We start from the raw sequence: 23,359 nt of genomic DNA on the forward strand, positions 1-23,359 counted from the left end.
GCAATAGGCTTTGAGCCTATATTCATATTCTGAAGGGATATTAATATGATGAGGAAGATGCGAACAGTGACTGGCTAGGAAAAAGCTTTAGGCATCAGTTAAAGTGGGGAAGGACAAGATGTATTGTTTAGAGAGAAGATAAAGGGCAACTATATTTAAAAGATGTAAAAGATTAAAAGAGACTAGTCTGCTGAGAGACTATGATGAAGGAAGCTGTAAGCAGCTTGAACATGCATCACAGAAGTTAGACTGATAGAAAAAGGAAGAAAACACAGGGAGTATGTAGCTTGTTTGTTCTCCCTCCCTCTCTCTTCTGTTCCCTCGTCCCTTTTTTATTTATCTTTTTCTCCTGAAGATTATGTGATGTGAATTTGTGATTGGTGGTTTGACTGCTGGCCTCTGCCTTCCATGCCTACCTCCTCCAAAAAAATACCAACTTGGTAGCAGAAAGGTGTTGTGTCTGAATTCATAGAATTACGCCTTTCTGCTTGATACATATGTACTTACTGACTTTTTAGTTTTGAAAGGGGGAGAAACGTTATCAGAAAGATCTTTTAGGGGGAAAAAAGTATGATACCATGATAATTCCTGCTGTTTCCTTTAGAGTTAGAGGGCTGACTTGGAGTTTGCTTCTCTGAGTTTATGTATTTGAAGGGAGGCTTGTGACTGCTGTTGGGCAGTGGCAAGTATGTTGTGTTCCATAAAAGCAGTTGGATGTGGATTACAATAGAACAGAGGAAAACACAGTTTCACGAATGAAACTGTGGTTATAAATTACCAGTGGGTTTGTAAAAGAAGGTTCTGGTAGCAAAAATGTAAAAAAGGAAGATGTAGTAACATACAATTCATGTTAACTTGGCTTTTTTCTACCCTGTCAGTTTTTGAACACAGATAATGGATTCTGTGTGAAATGCTAATGTATTTATTTATCTGTTTGTCTTGGCAGTTGCTGAGGTTTTTTTCAGGTATGACAGTTTGTGCAGAATCTACACAATTCAAATTAAAAGTGTAGGCTACTGCATTTTAATTGCTTAGATGAGTTTTTATAGATTTTTATAGCTTTAACAAATGTATTTTCTTTGTTCCATAAGGATCACTAACTCTTGAGGATTGTGTGGTTCATATTGATCTGAATTTGGCCAAAGTGATTCATGAGAAATGGAAAGAATCTGTTCTGGTTAGTAGATTTCTTGCTTATAATATGGTGTTGCATGCTTGCGCTTGAGTCAGACCATTTGTCTCCTTATGTGTTGGTTTAAATGTGTAAGATACAAGTATCCTTGTAAAAACAATGATAACATACAGTGGTAGTTTGTAAAATATGTGGAGTATATCAGCTCATCCTGTCGTAATCATCAGAGCTGTGTAAGACAGTTGAAGGGATGAAGAAACTGCATGTCATGAGTGCCTCAGCATGAAGCCAGGGTTCTTAAAAGAGAAGGACCATAATGCACAATTTCACTACAAGATTGATCAAAAATTCCACTGGCCAAAAATAATTGCTGGCTTTTTTGACACATAAGAAGAGTTGCTTTATGAATAAATGTATATACAAAACATCTCTGTGTACATTAGTTGAGAAGAGTTCTCTAACCTCCCTTCCTTCATAGCCTTATGAAACGGAATGCTTTTGGCAAATTTTTTGTTTTGTTTATTTAATTAAGGTTATGAAATTTTAGCAGCAGGGCATGTTCCTCTAGCTTGATGTTTTTGGAAAGATAGTTCTGTCTTTTAAACTTAATAATCATTTTTCTTAAATGTACTTCTAAGATAGCCAATCTTTGAGAAATACTGTGAGAGATTCTTTCGAAGCTGGCTTACTTAGAAGCTAACACTTGCAAAGTGGCACTGCAAAATTTATAGCTTTCTTACAACATTCATGGTTTTACTGTTTTTATTTAGAAACGTCGGAGGAGAGATGAATCATGTAAGTTGTCTGCAGAAGGTAAGTTATGTATTTCTTATCTACAAGATTAATATCTTGTAAAGATACTTAAGGCTCATTATAAAAGTATTCTTTGAAACTTCAGTGAGTTTGCAAACATTTTGTCTGTTGCAAAAATGATGAGTTCATTTATTAAGCTAAGCTTTTTATTTATTGCTCTTGAGTTCCATTTACCATTCTTTTACAGAGGAGTGTGGGGAAAAGGAAGTTAATTATAAGCAGAATCACTAGACCTAGGTAGCCGCAAGCAAAAAGCTTATCATTTTGTATACTTCAGTGAACTTATAAAGAAGCTCTGCCTGGATCACATAGCTGTTAGGTCTGACTTCTGTAATCTCTATAGCAAGGAAAGGTGCAGCCAGAGAATTACTAGCAGTGAGATTTCTGTAGGTGAGGGAAGGAAGGTCAGGACTACAACATCATTCACATGTTGTTGTCTTTGTCAGGGGAATTGATTGTAGCATGAAGATGTATGCCTTGTTCAAAAAATATTGAGATCTCTGGCAATCCAGTTTTCATTCAGCTCCCAGAAGAAATGTCCCCTACAGTCGATCCCACTACTTTTGCATGAGACCTGGGTGGAGACTTGGATTGTGTCCTGGGTTCAGCTGTAGCAGTCATTTTTCTTCTCTGTAGTAGCTGGTGCAGTGCCAACAAGCCCAGTCAGATAAAGAAGGAGAAAAATGACTGCTGCAACTGAACCCAGGACAGATTGCAGTGTGGGTGCAAACTCTGTGCTGTTTGGAATGACCAAACAGTGCTGTTTGCATTAACTTCTAGAAGTGTAAATTAACAGGTTGTTAAGCATCTGTCCTTAAATTGTAGAGGAAAGGCAGTTAAACATGTAAACACATGAGTCAATAATTCACCTATAAAAGCAATCAAACCTCCTCACTTTAGTGAGTGTGCAGAGTAGTTAACAGCTGTAAGATACATCTTGGCACTTGAAAATTTGGTGGGGGAGTCTGATGGTTTTGCTTTTGTTTTACAAAATAGATTAAGATGATCAGTCTTCAGAAAATAGAATGAGGAAGGTGAAAACAATGTGTTGCTTTCTGTTTTAGCATTAATAATAATGTTTTAACAAAAACCCAAACCCTCTAGGTTGAAAAACTTAATTATTTTGGCTTTGTGTGTATAACTAAGCTAATAACTGCTTTATTTGTCTCCTCATTTTTATTCCTGTGAAGGTCCTACTGTGATTCAGCAGATAGATACAGATGACTCAGAAATGCTGTTATCTCAGACTGCAGACAGTAAAATACAGAAAAAAAAAATGAGCTGGGTATCTGGCTCATCTAACAACATACAAACTAAAAACCCAGCAACATCAGACGTTTTCCCTTTTATGGATCACTGGAATGCTCAGATTCAGAAAGTTTCTCTCAGACAAATAATTTCCGAAGAAATAGCTATTCAGGAGAAACAGGATCTGGTATGAATAGCACCATTTTTAATACAATTTAAGTTTATTACTGTTAATGAACCAGAGTATGTCTTATCTGGTGACTCATCTTTGTGCTGCTGATTCCAGCCTAAGTGCCTGAGACAAATGCATGCCATCTGGGATTGTTAATTACCCTGATACAGGAGTTTGCTTGTGGTAGATGTTTCCCTTTTAAAAATTCTCATTTTAAAATGTAACATTTTGGCTGTTTCACAAACAGATCATGGCGTGTTTCACTCTCCAGGTTAGCATTTGGGTTTGGTTGAATTGTTTTTCTGATTACTCACCTAAAACCAAAGATCAGTGTGAATTCTCACATTTACTGGTAAAGCAATATCAAAACCAGTTCTTAATTGTTCTTAATTGGCTCTCTACCTTGTTTGCTTAGAAGTGGATTGGATTGATTTTAATATTTTTTAAAAGGAGAACCCACAACATTCCTAACAGATGAGACATTAAAAGAAGTACCTGAGGTTAACCTCAAACAGGTTTCTATAGCCACTTGTCAGAAGAAAGTAATTTGTAAAAGATTTTGGGTAATTCTGTATTTTACACACAGTTTCCATACCCTGGCTGGTTGCCCTGTCTGTAATATGCCCTCTACTGCCGGCAGCTGCTTGGAACAGGCCTTCTAGTTTGTTACTGTCTGATAAGTAGCTGTCCTTAAAAAAGAGGAGCTTTGTTTCTACTGTTATAGGAAGTTGGATGGATTAGCCTGTCCCTTGAAAGAATGGTTTGTGGATTCTTTCTTTGAACTGCTTACTGATAATAGCAACTGTGGGTTACTGATAATAACAACTGTGATGCTCACAGCTTTGTTTACAATTTGAATTCGTGGAGCTTGGCTTTGTTCTGTTTGTATTTTTTTATTTATTTTTTTAATCTGAGTGCTGGAATGATCAGTCTGATTTATTCTGGGCTGTAATTATGGTTTTCTTCTCAGCATGACTTCACAATATGAGCATTTATTACAATACAGCCTCAGATACACCAACAAATTTGTTTACGCTGTTTAATAATAAGATGTTGTTTCAACCTCAGGCTTTCAGTATAGCGTAGAGAAGTGGACTTTGTGCAAGCTTAGCATTGGACTAAATAGACTAGCAGGAAATGCATTCCAAAATTTAAATTCCTCCTAAAAAGTCCTCCTTTTGCTTTGTCCATTATGAGGGAGCTCCACTTCAAATGACTGCAGAGTACTGTACAATATAACACAATATAATACAACATACAGTACAGTGTAATACATATACTGTACAGTATAATACAACTCACCTGTCCCTGCTTTAATCTCATCAAGTCAGTGTGACAGCTGGTATTGGTGTGTTGTCTTTGCTGTGGGTGCATACTGAGTAGATACTTTTTGAAATTTTAACAAATAACAGTGAAATTAGATTGGCTCCTCTTACTGTATTTTGTTCTAATCAAGAACTTTTAATATTTTTTCTTTGTCTTCTGGGTAGAATCGTGTTCCTTGCATGGCTAGAAAAGACTGCGCTGCTAAACTAAAGGAGAAGCAACTTTTTGAGATGTTTCCAACTATTAGTCAAGATTTTTTAATGGATATCTTCAAGGACAATAAGTAAGAAATCTTTTAAGTTCTTTGTAAAAATGGTATTTGGTAACGCTCTGTATTGCAGTTACTGTCTTAAATATTAGGAGTTAAGATATTGTTAGGGAATGGCTTTTTCCAAACTAGCAGACTTTTGTGGATCCACATAAGAGCAAAACTAGCTTATGTAAAAAGCAAAAAGCACATAAAAACTTTATGTCTAGGCTTGTTTCTTTTATGGGAGAGTAAACAGTTTCTTTCCTTGGCAGAAGAATGTCTCTGGGGGTTGACCTCTGACTGAATGTCAGTGGAACTGCATATTTGCTGTGGAGCTGAGGTTTAAATCAAGTGGGAGGAATTAGTGGAGGTGGTAATAGTGGGTTCGCAGGAAATGGCATCTGCCCAAGGAAAAACTACCATCACCTGATGTTAGCTGTAAATACTCTTCTGGTTGCTACAGCAGCTCTGAAGAAATGAACCATTTCTCAATCTCTCTCTGACGACATTCTCTCTTTTGCATTATATTTCTGGGGTATGTGGGTACCTTCTTAAATCCAAATTCGTGAGGACTGAACTTTTTTTCAAGAGGGACTTCTTTTTTTCATCCTTGGCCAATTGAATGTCTTTACATATGGGTTTGCATGCACACTTGTCAGTCTTTCTGCTTCTTCATGTTGTTACCAAAACCTTTCCTCGTGGAATGTTTAAAGTATGCCCTTCATACATTTCTGTAGCTCAAACATTTCACCATCTCTTCTTTTTCACATTCTAAATTCCCTTCATAATGTTGACATTCCAAAAATCTGTCTTTACTTTTGATCAGTCTTTTTGTCTGCTTAATAAACAGCAGGAAGAATGAAGAAGAATGAGGGCTTATTAGAAATCTGATGGCTACTAATGTCCTGTTCTCATTTCATTAATAACAAAGCTTGACTGGAAATACAAGGATTTCCCTGCTTTAATGGTTTCAGAAAACTGAACTAGTTTTAAACTACTTTGTACTTACTGTCCCTGACCAGAGAAGATTTAAGATGAAGTAACTTACCTGGGCCAAAAGCAGTGTTTACTTCTAAACTAATGTCTGTTTGATTAAGGTAGGGTGCAATTTACTTTAGTATTTCATTGTTCTTTAGATATTCAAGTGCCCCATAATTACAATTCAGTCAGCCGAGGCTGCATGTGTGTTGGTGCCAGTAATACAGTACATTGAGCCTTCAAGTCTTTTTGTAGTAAGGTGGAAAATTCCATTCCAATGCTTTATTTCCATTGTAATCTATTTCTGTAACAATATCAAGGTTTGTAATATGTATTTTAATAAATGTAGAAGTTATTCATAGATTTGTAAAGTCACAGATTTTACTTATCCTTCACAGCTACTCTTTAGAACAAACCGAACAGTTTCTGAACTGTGTTCTGGAGGCAGATCCTGTAAAAACAGTTATAGCTCAAGAAAGTGTTCAGCAAAGTGAAATGGTTTCATCCTGCAGTGCTGCAAAGAACTGGGAGAAGAAGGTATTTGTGTTTGTTTGTTGGTTTTGTTTGTTTTTTTTTTTTAAATAGTAGTTACAGACATACCCAAATCTGTGTTATTGAAAACACCCTACAGTGCATACTTAGCTTTGACATTGTGAATTCCTACAGGCAAAAAAAAGTAAGGAAGAGGATGAACCTTTGAGTGAAATACTTCAAAAAATTGAGTATCCACAATATGATGATTTAAGAGCAGAAGCTTTTTGTCACCAGCAAAAGAGACAGGAGTGTTTGAAAAAGGCTGGGGAGGCCCATTGCATTGGTATGAAGTCTGTGGCAGCATTTTACGCTCATCAGGTAAATGTAAACATTGTGCTTTTTTTCCTGAATTTGTGGAGGTACTTAAATACTGAATTGGAAGTTACAAGAAAAGCATTGTGCCTACTAGAGTTGATAAATTTGCTCAATTACTGTTTCCTATGTAAGTGTTGTATTGAGAATCACCGTACAAGTAAACTGTCTTTCACTAGTAATGATACTAATACAGGAAGCTGATGTAAGCAAATTCAGTGCAAGATCTTTTGAAAGATGGTATTTAATTCTTAGTCATATGTACTTGTTTGCTCATAGATTGCATTCCCACATCCAAATACTTGCAAGCACCAAGATTTTGTCCATGTGGTCTGGCCATGTTCATTCACTTGTGACATGGATTGCAACTAAAAGCAGTTTTCAAATCCTTCATATGTCCCTTGGGTTCCTCTTTATTGGTGATGAACTATTTTAGAAGTCTTATGTACTTTTTAGGAGTATTAAAAGGACAGGTATTAAAAGTAAGACAGGTATTAAGATGTGATCTTTTGCCTCAGAATCTTGCTTACTTCATCCTTTGTAGATCCTGGTCAAGATTGGGCCTGCTGTCTTTGCTTCTTCATTCAATCTTTACAGCTACAGTCTGTCTTGGGTCGGGATAAACAAAGTGTGGTATGCCATGGATTTGGCCATCCATCTAGTTTTAGGATGTAGATCTACTGCTGATCAGTCTTATGTGCTCTGGCCTTGGAGCACAGGCTTTCTGGTATTGATTCAAGCAGATTTCTTAGTATATACCACTCTGATTACCGTTAGTCGTTGTTGATCACATTTATTGTAAGTATCAACTTATTCTTATAAATCATAGAATCATAGCATACCAGGTTGGAGGGGACCTCAAGGATCATCCGGTCCTACCTTTCTAGACAAAGCATGACCTAGACTAGATGTTCAGGCACCCTGTCGAGCCAAATCTTTATCCAACACTGGGGAATCTCCGCTTTTAAACACTGACAGGCTTGGGACATCAAAATGTGTTCCCTACACATTGGTTTCTTGGTGCCTTCACATGAGACCATTGATTCACACCACTCTTAAAAAAAATCTGTTACAAATATCTTTTCTCTGATGTAATAGCATATAAGAAATCGTTAAGAAGTCACATTATAGAAGAATTTAACTAGGAGTTGCATTATGATAGAACAAAAATGGAATAATGGAATCACTTGAATTTGCTTATTATCTTAAAAAAGCTTTCATGCAATTGGTATACCATCACTCTAAATGTTTAGATTGTCACTATGTATGTAGGAAATACTGATTATTGGTCTTTATAAAGAACACTTTATGCTCTTGGTTCATAAATTCTTGAAGTTTGGAAATATTTTAAATGAAGGTCTGCATAATTTTAAATAGACATCTATGTCCTGTCTTACTTTTGTTCTTAGGCATAACAAGTACAGTGGGGAAATGTATTACATGTTTTCTTTCAGGTAATAGAAAGGCACACTAAGCTACCTTTATTAATGAATGATACTTGATGCTTGGTGGTGTTAGCCTATCTTGGGAATCCTCTGCAAGTATGAGTTATGGGGCTGATGTCTGTAATGTAATACATGTCAGATGATCCATTTTAAGAACAGGCTGTCACTTCCACTCTCTTGGGTCCTTTTCAGTCCAATATCTGGAGTCAAGTCTTCCATTCCTTTTCAGATTGTGCTTACAGATCTTTGAAGACATAATTTGGTGCTTCAGTCTCTCAGATATTACCAGTGTAAGGTTCAGAGGAAATATTTGTTACTTCACTGTGTAATGTGAATAGCCCTGTACTGCTGCTTGCCACTAATTCCAACAGGGACTGTATTGACCTTGTCAGTCATAAAAGATTTGTCAAAAATGTACGGATAGATAATAAGCAACTCTTTAAAAAGAAAGAAAGAAAATCAACCTCAGGGTGTTTGCCTTTGGCTTGTTTGATTTTTTTTTTTTAGGGAATGCTTTGAGAAGAATTAACCTCAACTACTACGCTCAGCAGTTTTTTCCTGAGTTGTTGGACATTTTCTCTGACATTGCTTCACTAAATTTTTAGCAAAATATTCACAGAAAGAAAAAGTCTGTGGTTAAGATAATAAATCTGAAAATCAGCATGGAATGTAACTTTTTAGCTTTTGTAAAGACTTTACGGTTTTGTGCCTTTTCTGGCTTGTTTTTCTCCTTGTAAGGCTTTTGTTGTGCCAGCTTTGACTAGTTTCTTAAGGACAGATTTCATGAAATCTCCTTGTGAGTAGGTCTCACTGAGCCTCTTCTACAAGTTCTGTTGGGATTGTAAATTTTACTGCTTCAAACTGTGAGCTAAAAGCACCCTGCCAGTACTATCATTTTGAAACGAACCAGCAGTGTGGAGCTTAGATTATGTCTCGGCATGTAATAGTTGCTGTGCTTATGAATAAAGGGTCGCCTTCATGAGCAGAAGATGAAAGAAGCCAACCGTGCAGCTGCTGTGCAAATCTTTGAGAAAGTAAATACTTCCTTGCTGCCTATGAATGTGTTGGATCTGCATGGTCTCCATGTGGATGAAGCAGTGAATCAGTTGTCCAGAGTACTGCAGGAAAAAAGTGAAGGTAGGATTAAGCTAATATTTCTTGCCCCCTACAAGTTGTTATTCTCCTCATTTTCTGCTAAGAAATTATGATATATGGCATGGAATTGTTGGTTGGTTTGGTTGTTTTTTTTTTTTGACATGGCAATGATGCATTTTCCTCTCTGTCTTGCTTTACACCACCTTCCCCAACTTCACATTGCTTTATCAGAACTATGTTGCTTTTTTAATCTTTAAAGAAAAATCATTATGTTGGAATTCCAACCACAATGATTACATTGTCTTCAGCTTTTTCATGAAAGTGTCTGATTTGAGCTATTTGTCAGTAACTTCCCTCTCAGTTTGCCAGCAGGATCTCTTGAGATCAGAATCCTACTGCTCCCATAACTGCCATTTTCTGCAGTTTTGATTGAGGGCTTGCCTTTTCTCCTGGTGGAGTGTTCAAGTACTTCATGAGTGTTCTTGCTGTAGAGAGATATGTTTTCTGCATTACTTTACCCTATAAATTTAAGCACACTGGGAATGCTTCTATAAGAAATATTTCTTACGCAAGGTACCACTGCACAAACTTAATTTTTTGGAAACAGCTACTCCACACAGCAGGAGCAAAAGTGTTCAGTAGGGCCTTTGATAATCCTTTTCTTCCAGTATACATCAGAGACTTCAATTGCATTATCTTGTGCTATTCCTAAAATGACGTTTGTATACTTTTAAGTTGTAACCTAATGCTTTTTAGAGCTAAATTTCTTGAGCTGCACTTGCATCAGGAGTCCTGAAATAATAGTAGGGGCTCTCTGTTCAGTCAACTGAACTTAAGTCACTTCAATTTAAAAAAAGTTCAGTGTGAATACATGGGAAAGGGATCAATGCCAGGTTGGCAGAATTAACAGTAAGCTAATGTAAAACCCAAATAATGTTGAGAGAGGGCATTTGGGGAAAGACTTCATGTGAACTGGTAATCTTGAGCTGTCAAATCTTGGCTTGTGAGAATTCAGTTTAATTTCTGTTTTTCCTCTTTTTCAAAGTGTTAATCTAGACTGCTGTGCTCTCTGAGAAAGGAGCAGTTTCTTTTCTTATCAGGGCTAGATGCCCTAATAAATCTCATGTGATACGTTGATATATTGATCCACGTGTCACAGCATAGCAGAAGTTAGTCCAAATAAATGTGACTTAAATGGGTGGATTTATATTTTCCTCCTCCTTCCTTTATCCAACAAAATGTTATTTCTTTACTCACATTATTTTTAGATAAAACATGAAACAGTAGGGAGAAGTGTCACTTAAAAAGTAACTAAGTTACATCCACTTCTTTTAATTTTGCAATTTTAATTTAGATCACAGGATATAAATTCCAAGTGAGGATCAGATGACAGAAAGAGTAAAGCTGCTATGAAATTAGAAGGATTTTGTGATGATCACAACATGTATATTGCAAGCAACCTAGACTTAAAAAGCTTGACTATGCTTTTTCAGAGTATCTTTTTCAGAAGAGGGGGAAAATGGCTATGTTTATGTAAAAGAGACACAGCCAGCATGGGAAAGCAAGGTTCTAAATCACCAGTGAGAGTTTTCAGAAGAATGGATGGAAAGATCGTACTGAATGCCAAGTCTCTGCTCAGGGAAAATCTTAACCGTTACAATCCCTGCTGTAACAGAGTACCAGCAGACTGGTGGTAAACCGTATCTCTGTGTTATCACGGGAAGAGGAAGCCATAGTCAGGGAGGAGTTGCTCGCATCAGACCAGCAGCTATGAGATACCTCACGAGCCACAACTTCAGGTGAGTTTAGATTTGTGTTACTGATATATTTTTTTTCTTAGCCCACGTTTAACTAACTGAAAATTGAAGTTAATTTTAGAATACTGATAAACTACTAAACAGATCAAGGTAGGTCTGCTGTTTCAGATTAAAGTAGGTCTGCTGTTCATTAATCCAGTCCAAATGTGTGACACAATGCCATTTTATACACTTCACCTGTGAAATGTTAGATCCTTTCCTCTGAGATAGATGAAAACACTGTGAATTAAATTTATCTAACATAGTTTAATTACATATTTCCATTCAGTTGTTAATCCTGATTTTTATTGGTCTCCAATACCTGCTTTAGTGCTTAGCTTGTTATGTGGGACAGCAATTTAACAAGTCTGGGTTGGCAACAGTGTGCTTGCTGCTTTTTCTTGATAGGAATGTGTGAAGGTGACTAATGGTGGGACTCAGAAACAGCAAAGACTTCCCTTCTGATTTCCTTCTTGCTTTCTATGGAAGACAAGGGAGAAAATCTGTTTTGAATTAGGGAATCTAAGGGAAGCAGGAAAAGAGGAGCAGAATTAATGTAACCAAGAATATTGGCCAGCCAATTTTTTTCCTTAAATCTTCTTCTTAGTTCCTGCTATTCCCAGCTTTTCACCTCTCCAGATCCTGTAAAATCCTTGACTGTCACATCCAGACGACATGATTCTGATTTCTTGACTCTCACCTGCATGCATACTTGACCGAGAGAACTTTACCACTTCCCATATGTTTGATGAGGGCTGAAGGAGGTGGCATTGCACATAGCTTTCATGTTGAAGCTTCATCTTTTCTTGTTTACAGGTTCACTGAAATAAAACCAGGCTGCCTGAAAGTCATGCTGAATTGAAGGATTGTCGAGAAGAGGAATACAGAAACTGAGGTGTTGGATCACAGCTAAAAACTTTCTGAACAACTGCAATAGTATTTTGTAATCCGTTTTAAAGGATGATATTTTATTAGAAATGGTCTCAATTTACAGCAAGTGTTTTTGTCAGCGTGTTTCCAAGAAATTTTTTGTGTGGAATGGATGCTTTTTTGAACCTGCAAAAAGAAGACACTCACAGGATTTGGAGTCTCAGAAATGCAGATTAAGAATTCTCCTGAGCAGTATATGATGTTTTAAAGGGAAGTTAAGGTACAATTTTTAAATATAACTGTCTTCTCAGTATACCCAGGCTGTGTCGTCTGACCCTCACACATTTTAACTGCTGTAGATTCTATGCTTTTACAACATAGTACTTTACATGAAGTTATTTTGTGATTCAGAGCTTTGTGCTAAACCCTTGGGAAGAGCATGGGGGAGATGGGAACTGGGCAACTACTGATATTTCAAATCCAGTTACAGCTGATGCTAAATATTTCCAGGTTTATTCAAAAGTCTCATGACTTTTTAGGGATGGGTTGACCAGTTCTGTTGTCCTTTTTCCATTTTAAACTTCTCCAGATACTGATGGATGTTGCATATAAAGAACTGTGCATTAAGACCAGCTGGGAGTTTGGTAATTTTGCAGACTTACTGTGATCTATTAAATGGAAAAGTACAACACTGTAGTTCAATCTCTACTTACACATAGCTAATACTGTAATTTTACAGTATTTATGCAGGAGATGCCCTTAACTTTTTTCAACATCTACTGGACTAAAACCATATTTTCCTTTATGGTTTTTTAAGTGGAGCAAATTGAGTACTGTTTCACTTTACAGGTGTCTAATAGTGACGTGTCTTCATTCTGTGTGTATTTAATTTGGTGATTTCCTTGTAGAAAATATGATTGTCAGTGAGACATTTTAAATGTATTTTTAACATCAAAGTGAATGCTAATACTACAGTAGTAATTGCCTAACCAGAAAGTCTGGGAATACAAAAGTTATTCTATTGGTGGTGGTGTTGCATCAGCATCTAGAAATACCTGTGTAAAAAAGCAAAACAACAAAAAACCCCAAACACTCCCCCCCATTTAAATATAAACATCAGTATTGTGGCAAGTGTTTCCAGTAAGCAATCAAAAACTTTTTAAGTAGAAATATCTTCTAGCATGCATTACTGTTTTTATTTGTCTTTGCCTCTTGAAAGGTATACAAATTATTGTTGTAAGGCTTTTTCAGAAACAGGTATGGGTTGTGTATTAGAAGCAGTATTTATAGGTTAAGGATTAAGGGGAGGGTTTATTCATTTAAAACCACTTTTGCAATAATCTTTATCCAGGAACTACATGCATACAGAATTTGTGTATAAATCCATGTATGTGTGCAAGTTCTGCCATTTGTGTGCATGAGGAGTAATAAGCAAGGAGCTTCTGTGCACGGAAATAGGTTTCACTTGAAAATGTGTCTCTGTAAGTTGCTGACAAACTGAAACATATGTTTCCTAAATATCTGTATTTACTGTAATATATACGCAGTGAATGCAACGTACACAATACAATAATCTTTTCATGGTGACTTCAAGTGGAAGAATTGGTTGAATAATATTTAATCAAAGGGACTTTTACTGGAATAATAGTCATAATATTTTTTGAGGTACTTAGTCCGTCTGAATCATGTCCTTTCTCTTTTTTCTTTCTCTCTGGGCTGATCATGTAACTGGTAGGTAAAATACAAAAAAAGTCTGTGCTCCACAAACAGCATTAGCAGAGCTGTTTCTCCCATGGCACGAACTCCTGTGTACTGAAGCCCATGCTCCACCCTCTGTGACAGTGCCTAAATGGACTGAGATGTCACTTAGGCACTTGGACTTGAGACAGCAGTTCAGACTACAAGCAAATCCAGGGGTTCAGTTGCTAGAATTGCCTCAGCGAACTTAGGATCTTTCTTTTGGACCAAGAAACTTCCTTCTGCTCCTGAACAGGTTTTCCTTGGTGCTGCTGTTTATACCGAATGCAGATTCAGCTTTCTGGGGCAAGTCTTTAAAGTGGAGTCCCTATTGTTTGGCTTGGGTGGCTGAGTTGCCCAGCCAGTGTGTGCTCAGAAGCGTTGTGTGTTGAGCTGCTGGATGCCCAAGCCCTACAGTGATGTGGTTGTAAACAGGGAAGTGGCAACACTTCCATCTGGTTTGAGAGTGGGTCTGGTTCACTCAGCATATTCACACCTTTCCTGACATGGGCAAAGACAGCTTAGATTGCAGTTCAAAGGACAAGCAGAAAGAGTTGTTGTCTTGCCCATCTGTTCATAACCTAGTTGTTGACAAGTTTACCAAAGGTGAGAAACAGCTTTTTACCTGCTTCTGGTTTAGCAAAGGGATGGTGATTGAGTTTGACTCTCACTTCCCCGGAAAAGTCACCACTTCCTGAGCCTCTTCCAAAGTCATTACTGCAAGATAAAAATCAAGGGGACAAAAGAGATTAAAGACTAAAAATTGTATAAACTTGTAGTCTGGAAGAGGATTAGAACTCTCCAGAAAAGGAGGTTCAGTGTACTTCCATATTACTTTTTCATCTTTTAGACCTACTTGGATAAATGCATAAAAATGTTCGGGGCAAAACCTCAGCTACACCAATTACTAGGAGAGTTTTTCTCCAGTCTGTCAAAGTCAGCAGAGGAGTACATAGTTTAAGAGCAATTTGGAGTGCTTCTTGCTCTCCTTCTCTCCATTGTCCTTTTGAATACAGGTTGGGGTTCGCTAAGGTACTCTGAATACCCTGTGTGGTTATAGATTGATTATTCACCTGTTAAAAGTTGTGTGATCACAGGCTGAACTTTAATGGAAGATGATGGTTTAAATTCATTAACATGGGCACTGACTGAAGTGATCAACTTTATTGAAGTTAGTGACAGAGGCTTTATCAGCTTCGGCAACTCAGAGTGTCATTGCAGTTCCAGCTCAGAGGAAATATAATAAGCTCAGCCTTTTTCTTCCATATGATCTTGAGCATGTGCTTAGAAGCTGCACAATGGAGCAGAAGATCAGTGCACAGAGAGAAAGAAAGTAAGACTTTTATTAGTAAGGATCTCCATGCCTTCAGCCAAACTGTCCAGAAAAAAAAAACACTGGACTCCTTGTATTTAACTGTTTTATAATGTACAGTGGATGAATTATATCAAATATAATTGTTTCAAAATGGTATTTCAAAGTAGGTTACATTTTAGAACTTTCAGCCTTTCTGATGTCTTTTGCAATTACATCAGTGAGAATCCTGAGGTATTGTGTAAATTCTGTATCATCTTATACTTTTAATTAAAATAGCACTTAACAGTATTGCCACCAGCACTCTGAAATAACGTGTGACTGTTAAAATACCTATTTTGTGTACCACTTTTTATCCTGTTCTTCAACAGCATGTGGTCGTGATGACTGGTAGCTTTTAATACATGATTTTGGATTCCTTTTTGCAAAACATTTTAACCTTTATCCCAATTTTTCATTTAGGAAATGTATCTTTTTGTGTATATATATATATATATATATATATACACACACAAAATTTTTAATATTGTGCTAGCATTGATGAATCATCTTACAGTGAATTAAAAAACAAAGACGCAGAGGTGCAATGAAGAAAGTTGTTCTCCTGAGTAATGTGTTTAAAAATACGTTGACTGTGACAGTAGTGGGGCAAAATTTATTTAAAAAAAAAATATTTCAAGATACCTTGACAATACTTTAAATACTTTAATGACTTCTGCTTTTAAAGGTATGTGATACAATTGTATTTAAACTTCATGTTTTTGTAGGCCTGTTGAAGGACACCTCAGGCAAAGTTTAACAGGCATTTTTTTGGTGGCTGTTGGAAACCATTGTGACCTGGGAATTCCCATTTAAACAATGTCCAGATAGTCTAGTCAAAACCTAGAACATCACTAGAACTAGAACATCTGGAACATTACCATTGTGGGTATGTGGAATGTCAGTGAAAATCTTGCAGGCTTAGCAGAACATGTACTCTTAAGGTTTTACTTGAGGAGGTGAAAAATAACCACATTGTTACTTAATCTTGCAACAAAATGTGGTGGGTAGACAAGAAGAGAATTTAGTTGCTGATAATGGCAAAGAGGGATCATCATAAATGTAATATGAGAAATTATACGTAGACTGTATGTTACTGATGCTTATGCCTTCAAATGCAATTCACATTTCCAGAACAATATTGTGCTCTTTGTGAAGCCAGGGAGAGGACAGAGTATGAGCACTGTAACAAAAAAGAGTTGGTTGACTTACCACAATTCCGAAGTACCATGTTCTCTTAGAAAAGCTCACACAAAGCCCAATGTTCTTGCTATTTCAGCTAAATAAACTCTGCAGAGGATTAAATGACTATATGTGAATATGCATGTGAAAACACCTAGTATTGCAGCTACCAGTTGTAAAAGCTCTTAGGACCAGTACCTTGGAAAGATACAAATGTCTATTTTTAAATTAAAATTTAAAAATGCTTTTTTAATTTGTATAAAGTTGTAATTTTGCTGTTAACTGTAACTTTCATTTTTTACTGAAATACAGTTTTGTAATTTGCATTTAAAATTTCTAATGTGAAAAGGATTTACAAAATCTAGTTTAATAAAGGATTTTTGCCACAAGTATAGCCTTCTGTCTTTCCTTGGAAGACTACATTTCAGCTTGTGACAAATTTTGTCAAATAGTAGTCTTGGAGTTCTGCATGAAAGCCACTTGCCGTGACTTCAGTTTACCATCTGTAGGGAGATGAAGCAACCATCTGCGGGCGTAAAGAGGAACAGATTTGTGGCCTGATTTTAAGTGTTGTGAGTGGGTGCTGAATGCTCACATTACTGAAAATGAGGGTCATGGTTTCAGATTTTTTTGGCCTGAAGATGCTGAAGAGATGCTGTTCAGGTCTAGCTTATCTTGTGGAAGAGTGAGGGAGGGGTATGTGTCAAGGGGAGGGGGAGGTATGGCCACTGTCCAAGAGGAGAGTTTGCGGGAAGGAAGTGTTCTGGATAGACCTCATTTAGCAAGGCCCTATAGGTCAGGGGCAGTGATAGGTAGCTCCTTAGGAAGCACCATTGCCGTATCATTGTGGATTCAGAGCTAGTAAGCCTGGCTTTTTTCCCAAGCCTGCTCTGTACAGATCAGGTGAGCTTTTTGTGTGTCATGTTCCTGGAAGTGTGTGGAAAGACATACGAGAGCGAAGTGCTGGCTATACTCAAGCCTGTTTTATTAGCTGAGGTTGAGGACAACTGGCTTGGACCTGAGTTAACTCCTGCAGGGCCATTCCTATGGCTTCACTGCCTTGTAGCTTGAATAGACTGCATTTGCACAGCAAAGCCCTAACTGATAAGCTGTTCAAGAGAGCAGGGAAAGCAGGTTTGGGGAACACGTGAAAGTTTAGCGGATGCTGGCCTAAATCTGAGGTGGCTGATTCTGAGCTATAGCTACTAGACCACAGAATTGGCAAATGTCTGGTTGATTGTGTGCTCCTTACTTACTCCTTAGGACTCCCTGCTCTGTCAGCGTGGCTCAAGGTCCATTTTGGGGTTCAGTCTCTCAAATTGTCATGTTTTAAAATGGAGGTACTGCTAATGGAGTTGCTTTCTTTGTGGAGGCAGGACAGCTGTTCATTGTGGAGACCCAGCTTTGCTCCTGTCCTTGCTATCACTGTTCATCCTGAGTCACCAGCTTCTGTTGCAGTCTATGCCCTTACTTCTCGTCTGTGCTGAGCTAGCTCTGAGGTCCTTTCTGCTTGCAGCTGGGAGCTTACTCTGGCACTGAGGATTTCTGAGAGCCCTTCTCCCTATTTAAAAGTGGGAAATGGAGTGTTTTAGTCTGTCCTTACTTAGCAAAATGATTTGACCTTTAAGGCTGAAAATTGAAGTGTGGTAAAATAAAAATATGGTCTGAGGCAAACAGAAAATTTCAGCCCAGATCATTAAACTATAATTAAACAGTGTGTCCATTGGTGGAACACATTGGGTAGCTCAACAATAGGTGGTGCCCTTGCCAATGGCATCGAGTGATGGTGGCAACAGCTTTCAGCCTGCCAGTATCACAGCTGTTGTTTCTCTGTATGACATGTACTGAAGGATGTTATTACACATCACGTGCTGTTCGTTTCTTCCATGTAGGGAGAATACTGTATTCGGAGTATTGTTCTGGTGACTTCTTTTTTGTTCTTTACAGATGGGTGTGGTAGAGTTTGTTTTCAAAATCTACTTACTTCTGTGTGCTAAAGACGGGGAAGGCAAGCTTGTTTTTGCACTCGGATTTGAAGACGATAACGTTGAGGTTTCTTGTTTAGCTAATCTGGTTTGCTTTTTGCAATTCAGTTGCCTGGATGCATGGATGAATCAGTCTGTTTGGAGACTGACACAAAGATGTGCTGTTTGATGAAGTCCTGTCCCACTGTGGGTGTTGGTGGTGGCACAGTGTCTTCTTGAAAACCCTCGTGGAGAAGGACCCTCTTGATGTTGCTTGACTTTGTGCATCACAGGACCTGGCTGGGCTAGCAATGGCTTCACAGTAGTTGCCATCATTCATTCTGCAGGATAGGTCAGGAGATAAATTTCCCTTCTTCCAATAGCCTGGGAGGCTTCTACACAGATGTGGGACATGCCATCTTTTGAGGATTAGCTCAAAGAGCTATTCCCATTAACAGGGCCCATGTCTGTCCTGAATGACAGTTAGGAGCTTTGGAGGATCCACAAATCTTTACTACCCCTGGGCCAGTCTACCCTGTATCCCTGAGTGCTGGAGAGCTGAATGAGGTCTGCAGCCTTTCTCTCTCAGTGAAAAACACATCAGGAAGATGGTGAGGAAACCAATGGGGCACAGAGGTACTCTGTAAGCTGTAAGAATCTTAGAGGGAAGCTCTATGGAAGCATGTGGATGGGCCACATCTGAGGGGCACAATGCCAGGCACAGGCACAGGCCCTGAACGAGCTGTGGGGAGGGCTGGCTAATGGATCCAGATCAGTACCAAGGAAGTGCTGTGATGTAGAAAGGCCTATTACACCATGAGTGTAATGGGCTTTATGCTGGAGGGTGGGTGGTGGCATGGAGTAGGGGCATGCCAGTGAATGGAGAGGATGGCAAACACCAGAAGGGATCTGCAAAAGCTGGTAGGGGAGGGTGTGGTGTGGCGCATGGGCAGTGCATAGGTATCTGGGGACCCTGAGGCGCTGCAGGACCGTGTCGTAAGGTACCACGCACAGATGGGGCACTATTGCTGGGGCAGCCTATTCCATCAGCTCCAGCAGAGCAGTGCTGGTACATCTAAACCAGCATCTCCAAGCTGACTGTCACTGGGATGTGCCATTCAGAGGTCTTGCTCTGGTAGGGCTCAACATCCTGTGAGCGACTTGTTTTGTACCGTGTTCAGGTTTTGGGGTTTCTTTTAGCTTTATGTAGCTTTCATATTTTAAGAATGCTACAGATCTTTGTCTTGATAGAGACAAAAAATGTGTTGCAGACTTTGGGGGTGGGATGGGAGGACTTGCAGGTTTGGTAGCTTTTTGGCAAAAAACTGGGGCTTTTGACACCCATTCTATGACGGACTTTTAGGCAATCCCTACTGCTTCATGGTTTGAAAAATGAGCCATGTATCCCCAGTGCCACCAGCATTCTCCATGGCCTGAGCCCACTGTGCCGTCATGCTGTGTGATCTTCAACTCAAGCTGTGGAAACAGAAAGGGCTGAGGGGGAGCACAGGATGAAAGTCACCATCGTGCTTTCCTTCCACTTACTCTAAGCTGGTTTGTGCCCTCTGTCATGGCGCTGGGTTTAAAACTAGATTTGTGTACTCCCTGTGAGTAGGAAATGCTTTATCATGTAGCACAGGAGACATCTTACATGACTTGGGGAGCGCTAAAATAATAGTGTAAATAGTATAAATAATAGCATAAATAGTAAAATAATAGCATAAATAGTAAAATAATATAAATAGTAAAATAATAAAATAGTAAATAAAAATATAAATAGTAAAATAATAGTATACATAGTAAATTCTTCTATGTGATCAGGTTGTGGTATCTGTAACTTTGGGCAGTAGGACATTGCACTGTGGCATGCTGCTATGAGAACTGCTCTTTCTACAAGCTTGGTAAGCAGCTGTATGGATCATTATTATTTTTGTGTTACCCTGAGAAACAGGACCCTCCTTCTTACACACCTATGGCTGGTTATTCACAGGGGACTGGAGAGCAAGCAATGGAAATCCTCTGTCTGCCCCACACATTTGATTGACTTGGCCTGTAAATGGAGGAATGGTAGTCTTGCCAAGCCATGCTGTGGGAGCTCTGTGTAACAGTGTTTGCTCTGGTAGCTAACTCACAAGGTGTTGCCTTGGATTCCCACCTCTAAGTCAGGGTAAAACCAGTCTTCTTCACCTGTGCGTCCTTCTTGCCTTTCCGCGTTATCCCCTTTTACTGCCTTGCAGTGCCACACAGGCAAGCCATGGGTGACCGGAAGTTTCAGCTTTTTGGTGTTTACCAAGATAGCGATGTAAAGTTTGTATCTATCTTGATACACTTCAGGGGGAACAGAATGTCCCTGGAGGGATGATGTACCCTGGCTGGCAGGGGGGCTTTCCCCAGAGAGTGCTTTGGGAGCAATTCAGGGCATCTACGCAAGGCTCCAGCTCTGAGCCTTCTTCTGGGGAAACATTTCCATGTTCATGGAGTGGAAATGATCATCTGGCTGGTGAAGCGGGGAGCCTGAGACTGCGTGGTGTGACTATCCCCATCTTCAGAGTGGGAGGAAGTGGGAAAAACACATTCGAAATAAAACCCACTGCTGCCTCCACCTTGCTGGTTTTCCCCGGAGGAGCTGCAACGGCTCCTGCTGGGGCAGGAGGCCTGGTCTGCGCTGGCGTGTGTTTCCCGGCAAGGGAACCCTGCGGCAGGGCAGCGCCGTGGGACTGGAGGTGCAGGGGGTGACCGGGAGCTGTGTGCTGGCTGCTGACGTTGCTCTTGTTAAGCTGCCCCAAGCGCGGTGTGCTGGGGCGCAGCGCCACCGCCGTGGCGGCACCTGGGGGTGCTGGTGGCAGGGAAGGGGGAGCCGCTGGCCGGGGCTGGTGAGAAAAGCTGCTTCCTCCAGCGCTCCCCTGCTGTGGCAGAGCTCAGCTCTGCTCTCTCGGGCAGGACGAGAGGAGGAACCAGCGTTTCCTCAGCGCTTCTGGCCGGCCTCTGTCAGCTCTTCCTGACGGGGACAGCAGTGTCCGGGAGCACCCTGGGCAAGGCCTGCGTGCGTGCGGGAAGCTGACCCGGCCCTGAAGCCATGGAGTAGCCTCGTGTTGGATGTGAGTTCACAGAGAAAACCACCGCAGCCTTCTGCACAGTCTCAGCAAAGCCGCTGGGATTATTTCTGCATTAAATCCAGATGGGGAAGGAAGTGTGAACGTTCCCGGGGACAGAGAGCATTGCAAAACTCAGACAATCTACACAAAAAGATGTGTTCTTGCACGCTGTGTGTGTGGAAGTGTTTGCCAGCGGGACACGGCTGCCCTCAAAGCCCGGGGCTGCTGCGTGGGGCCTGCCCACCCCTGCCTGGACCCCCCTTCAGCTGCCCCGCAGCCCTGTCACCACATCCCCACCGCAGGCAGCCTGCCTGCTGCTCCTGCCCTCTCCCTGCCAGCTCCGGGCTGCATGGCCGCTCTGACCTCCTCGGGGAAAGTATCTCTTAAGAGCTCCAGCAAACAACGGTGAGCAAACGCAGAAGGAGCCTTGTTCCCTCAGTAGGGTGAATGGGTATTTTGAGAACTGGTACCTGCTTTGGGGGAAAATGATTGACTTTATTCTCAGTGGTGTGATGCTAGGTTGTCTCAGAACGACAGACAGGGATGTTAAGTAACCCTCAGCGCGGTCACTAAGCACACTTCCCTTTCAAGAAAAGGGAAGTAGGTTTTTGTATTGCTCTGGAAGAAAATACTTCCCATACAATGTCCTGACCGCCAGCTCTGCACTGGCGTCACAGGAGGAATAGCTCTAGCAAGTGAGCACACTGGTTTCTGCTTATCAGTATCAAGAAAGAAATACATGTAAATGTTGTCAAACAGCATGCACTGCTGGCTTTCTCCGAATCAATCCCAGCCAGTGGTCCAAGCACTGACCTGATCTCAAGAGGAGTACCCCAGAGAAATAGCAAACCAGTAATACATACACAGCAGGAGGATTTAAAAAGGTAGTGAAGAGTCATTCTGGAGTTTAGACTGCAGAAAGCTGTGGTTTCAGAAAGTGGGGAAATCTCAGCCTGGCTTGTCTGCATAAGTGCATGGGTTTCATGTAAATAGCAGAGCTATATCAGTCTTGAAAAGAGGCTGGATAAAGGTAGATGCTCACACCCAAATCTTAGCACCAAACCAATAATTTGCACAACCCGGGATTCTCTTTTGGGCCTGAGAGGTCTGTGTTTCTCAGGCGTGCCCAGGTCTGAGTCACTCTGTGCCTTGCACCCATATCAGCACTGTTTGCACCCTGAAACTGGGTGGCTCAGGGCCAAATCCCACAGAGCAGGGGTAGTTGAAGGGCTGCCCTGTGGCCACTTGAAGCATAGGGCCAGCCTGTCACTGAAGGCAGCTCCATTTCTGTGTTGCAGGGGGTCAGATCTGCTTTTGCAGGGCAGGTCCTTGACCAGCTCTACCTGCTAAGTATGCTGGTGGTGCCCAGGCTGTGGCTGTCCCATGCTGCCCCTCTGCCTCCCAATGGCCCTTGCATGGCCTTGCTGGAGATATTTGACTCGCCACCCTCTGAAGTTCCTATTCCTGCCCACACAATGGGTTGGGAACCCACCTCGTGCTAGGTTTTGAATTCTGTTTCGTCACTACATGCTTCACTTTGTGCCACTGCAGTACCAAAACTGAGGGTACTGCCACTGCATTAGCCTGCTGAAGAACCAGAGCCTAAATTCATAATATAATTAATAGTGTGAGAGTTTTATCCACGTAGGAACTGCTTGTGAAATGGCATTTTCATTTCCACTTTCAGATTAGTTCTCTGGCAATGAGTAATGATGCACAAGTTGCTGTGCCCACTCTACTTGAGAGACTTTAGCAATGTTCTTTGTTGCGTTAGGAGGAAGCCTTCCTTTCTCTGAGGTAACTGTTCCTGGGAAGGGAGTGCTTTCAGCCCCAAGCTGAAATGTGTCCTGGCAACCTACCTGATTTTCCCTGTCCACTAAAGTCTTTTGAGGATCCCCCTCAGCAGAGGGAAAGCAAACAGCCACATCCCGGTTTTCCCAACACGCAGCTGGCATCTTAACCACATTTTTCCTGCCTCCCTTTGAAAATATTAGCAAAAAAGAATTAGGCTCATTCTTCTACAAAATAAACACACTTCTTGTGTGATGTTCATATTTCT

General features: G+C 40.2%; 1 protein-coding gene across 2 annotated transcripts in view; it reads left to right on the top strand.

Annotated features, from left to right (window-relative positions):
• N4BP2 (NEDD4 binding protein 2) overlaps positions 1 to 13,534 on the top strand; it is a 34,272-nt gene extending 20,738 nt beyond the window's left edge. Inside the window, exons 10-18 of one of the 2 annotated variants that reach the window (XM_062642439.1) lie at positions 1,092 to 1,177; positions 1,903 to 1,945; positions 3,136 to 3,380; positions 4,856 to 4,974; positions 6,318 to 6,456; positions 6,586 to 6,771; positions 9,179 to 9,347; positions 10,981 to 11,118; positions 11,522 to 11,906. In XM_062642439.1, the coding sequence (XP_062498423.1) occupies positions 1,092 to 1,177; positions 1,903 to 1,945; positions 3,136 to 3,380; positions 4,856 to 4,974; positions 6,318 to 6,456; positions 6,586 to 6,771; positions 9,179 to 9,347; positions 10,981 to 11,108 (1,115 nt within the window). In that variant the 3' untranslated portion in view covers positions 11,109 to 11,118; positions 11,522 to 11,906. The other variant, XM_062642437.1, reaches the window with a different exon arrangement.
• Positions 13,535 to 23,359: the final 9,825 nt, after the last annotated feature.

This window comes from Pezoporus occidentalis, unplaced genomic scaffold (genome assembly GCF_034315485.1).
Source record: "Pezoporus occidentalis ecotype Australia unplaced genomic scaffold, CSIRO_AGI_Poc_V1 ctg71, whole genome shotgun sequence".
NCBI lineage: Eukaryota > Metazoa > Chordata > Aves > Psittaciformes > Psittacidae > Pezoporus > Pezoporus occidentalis.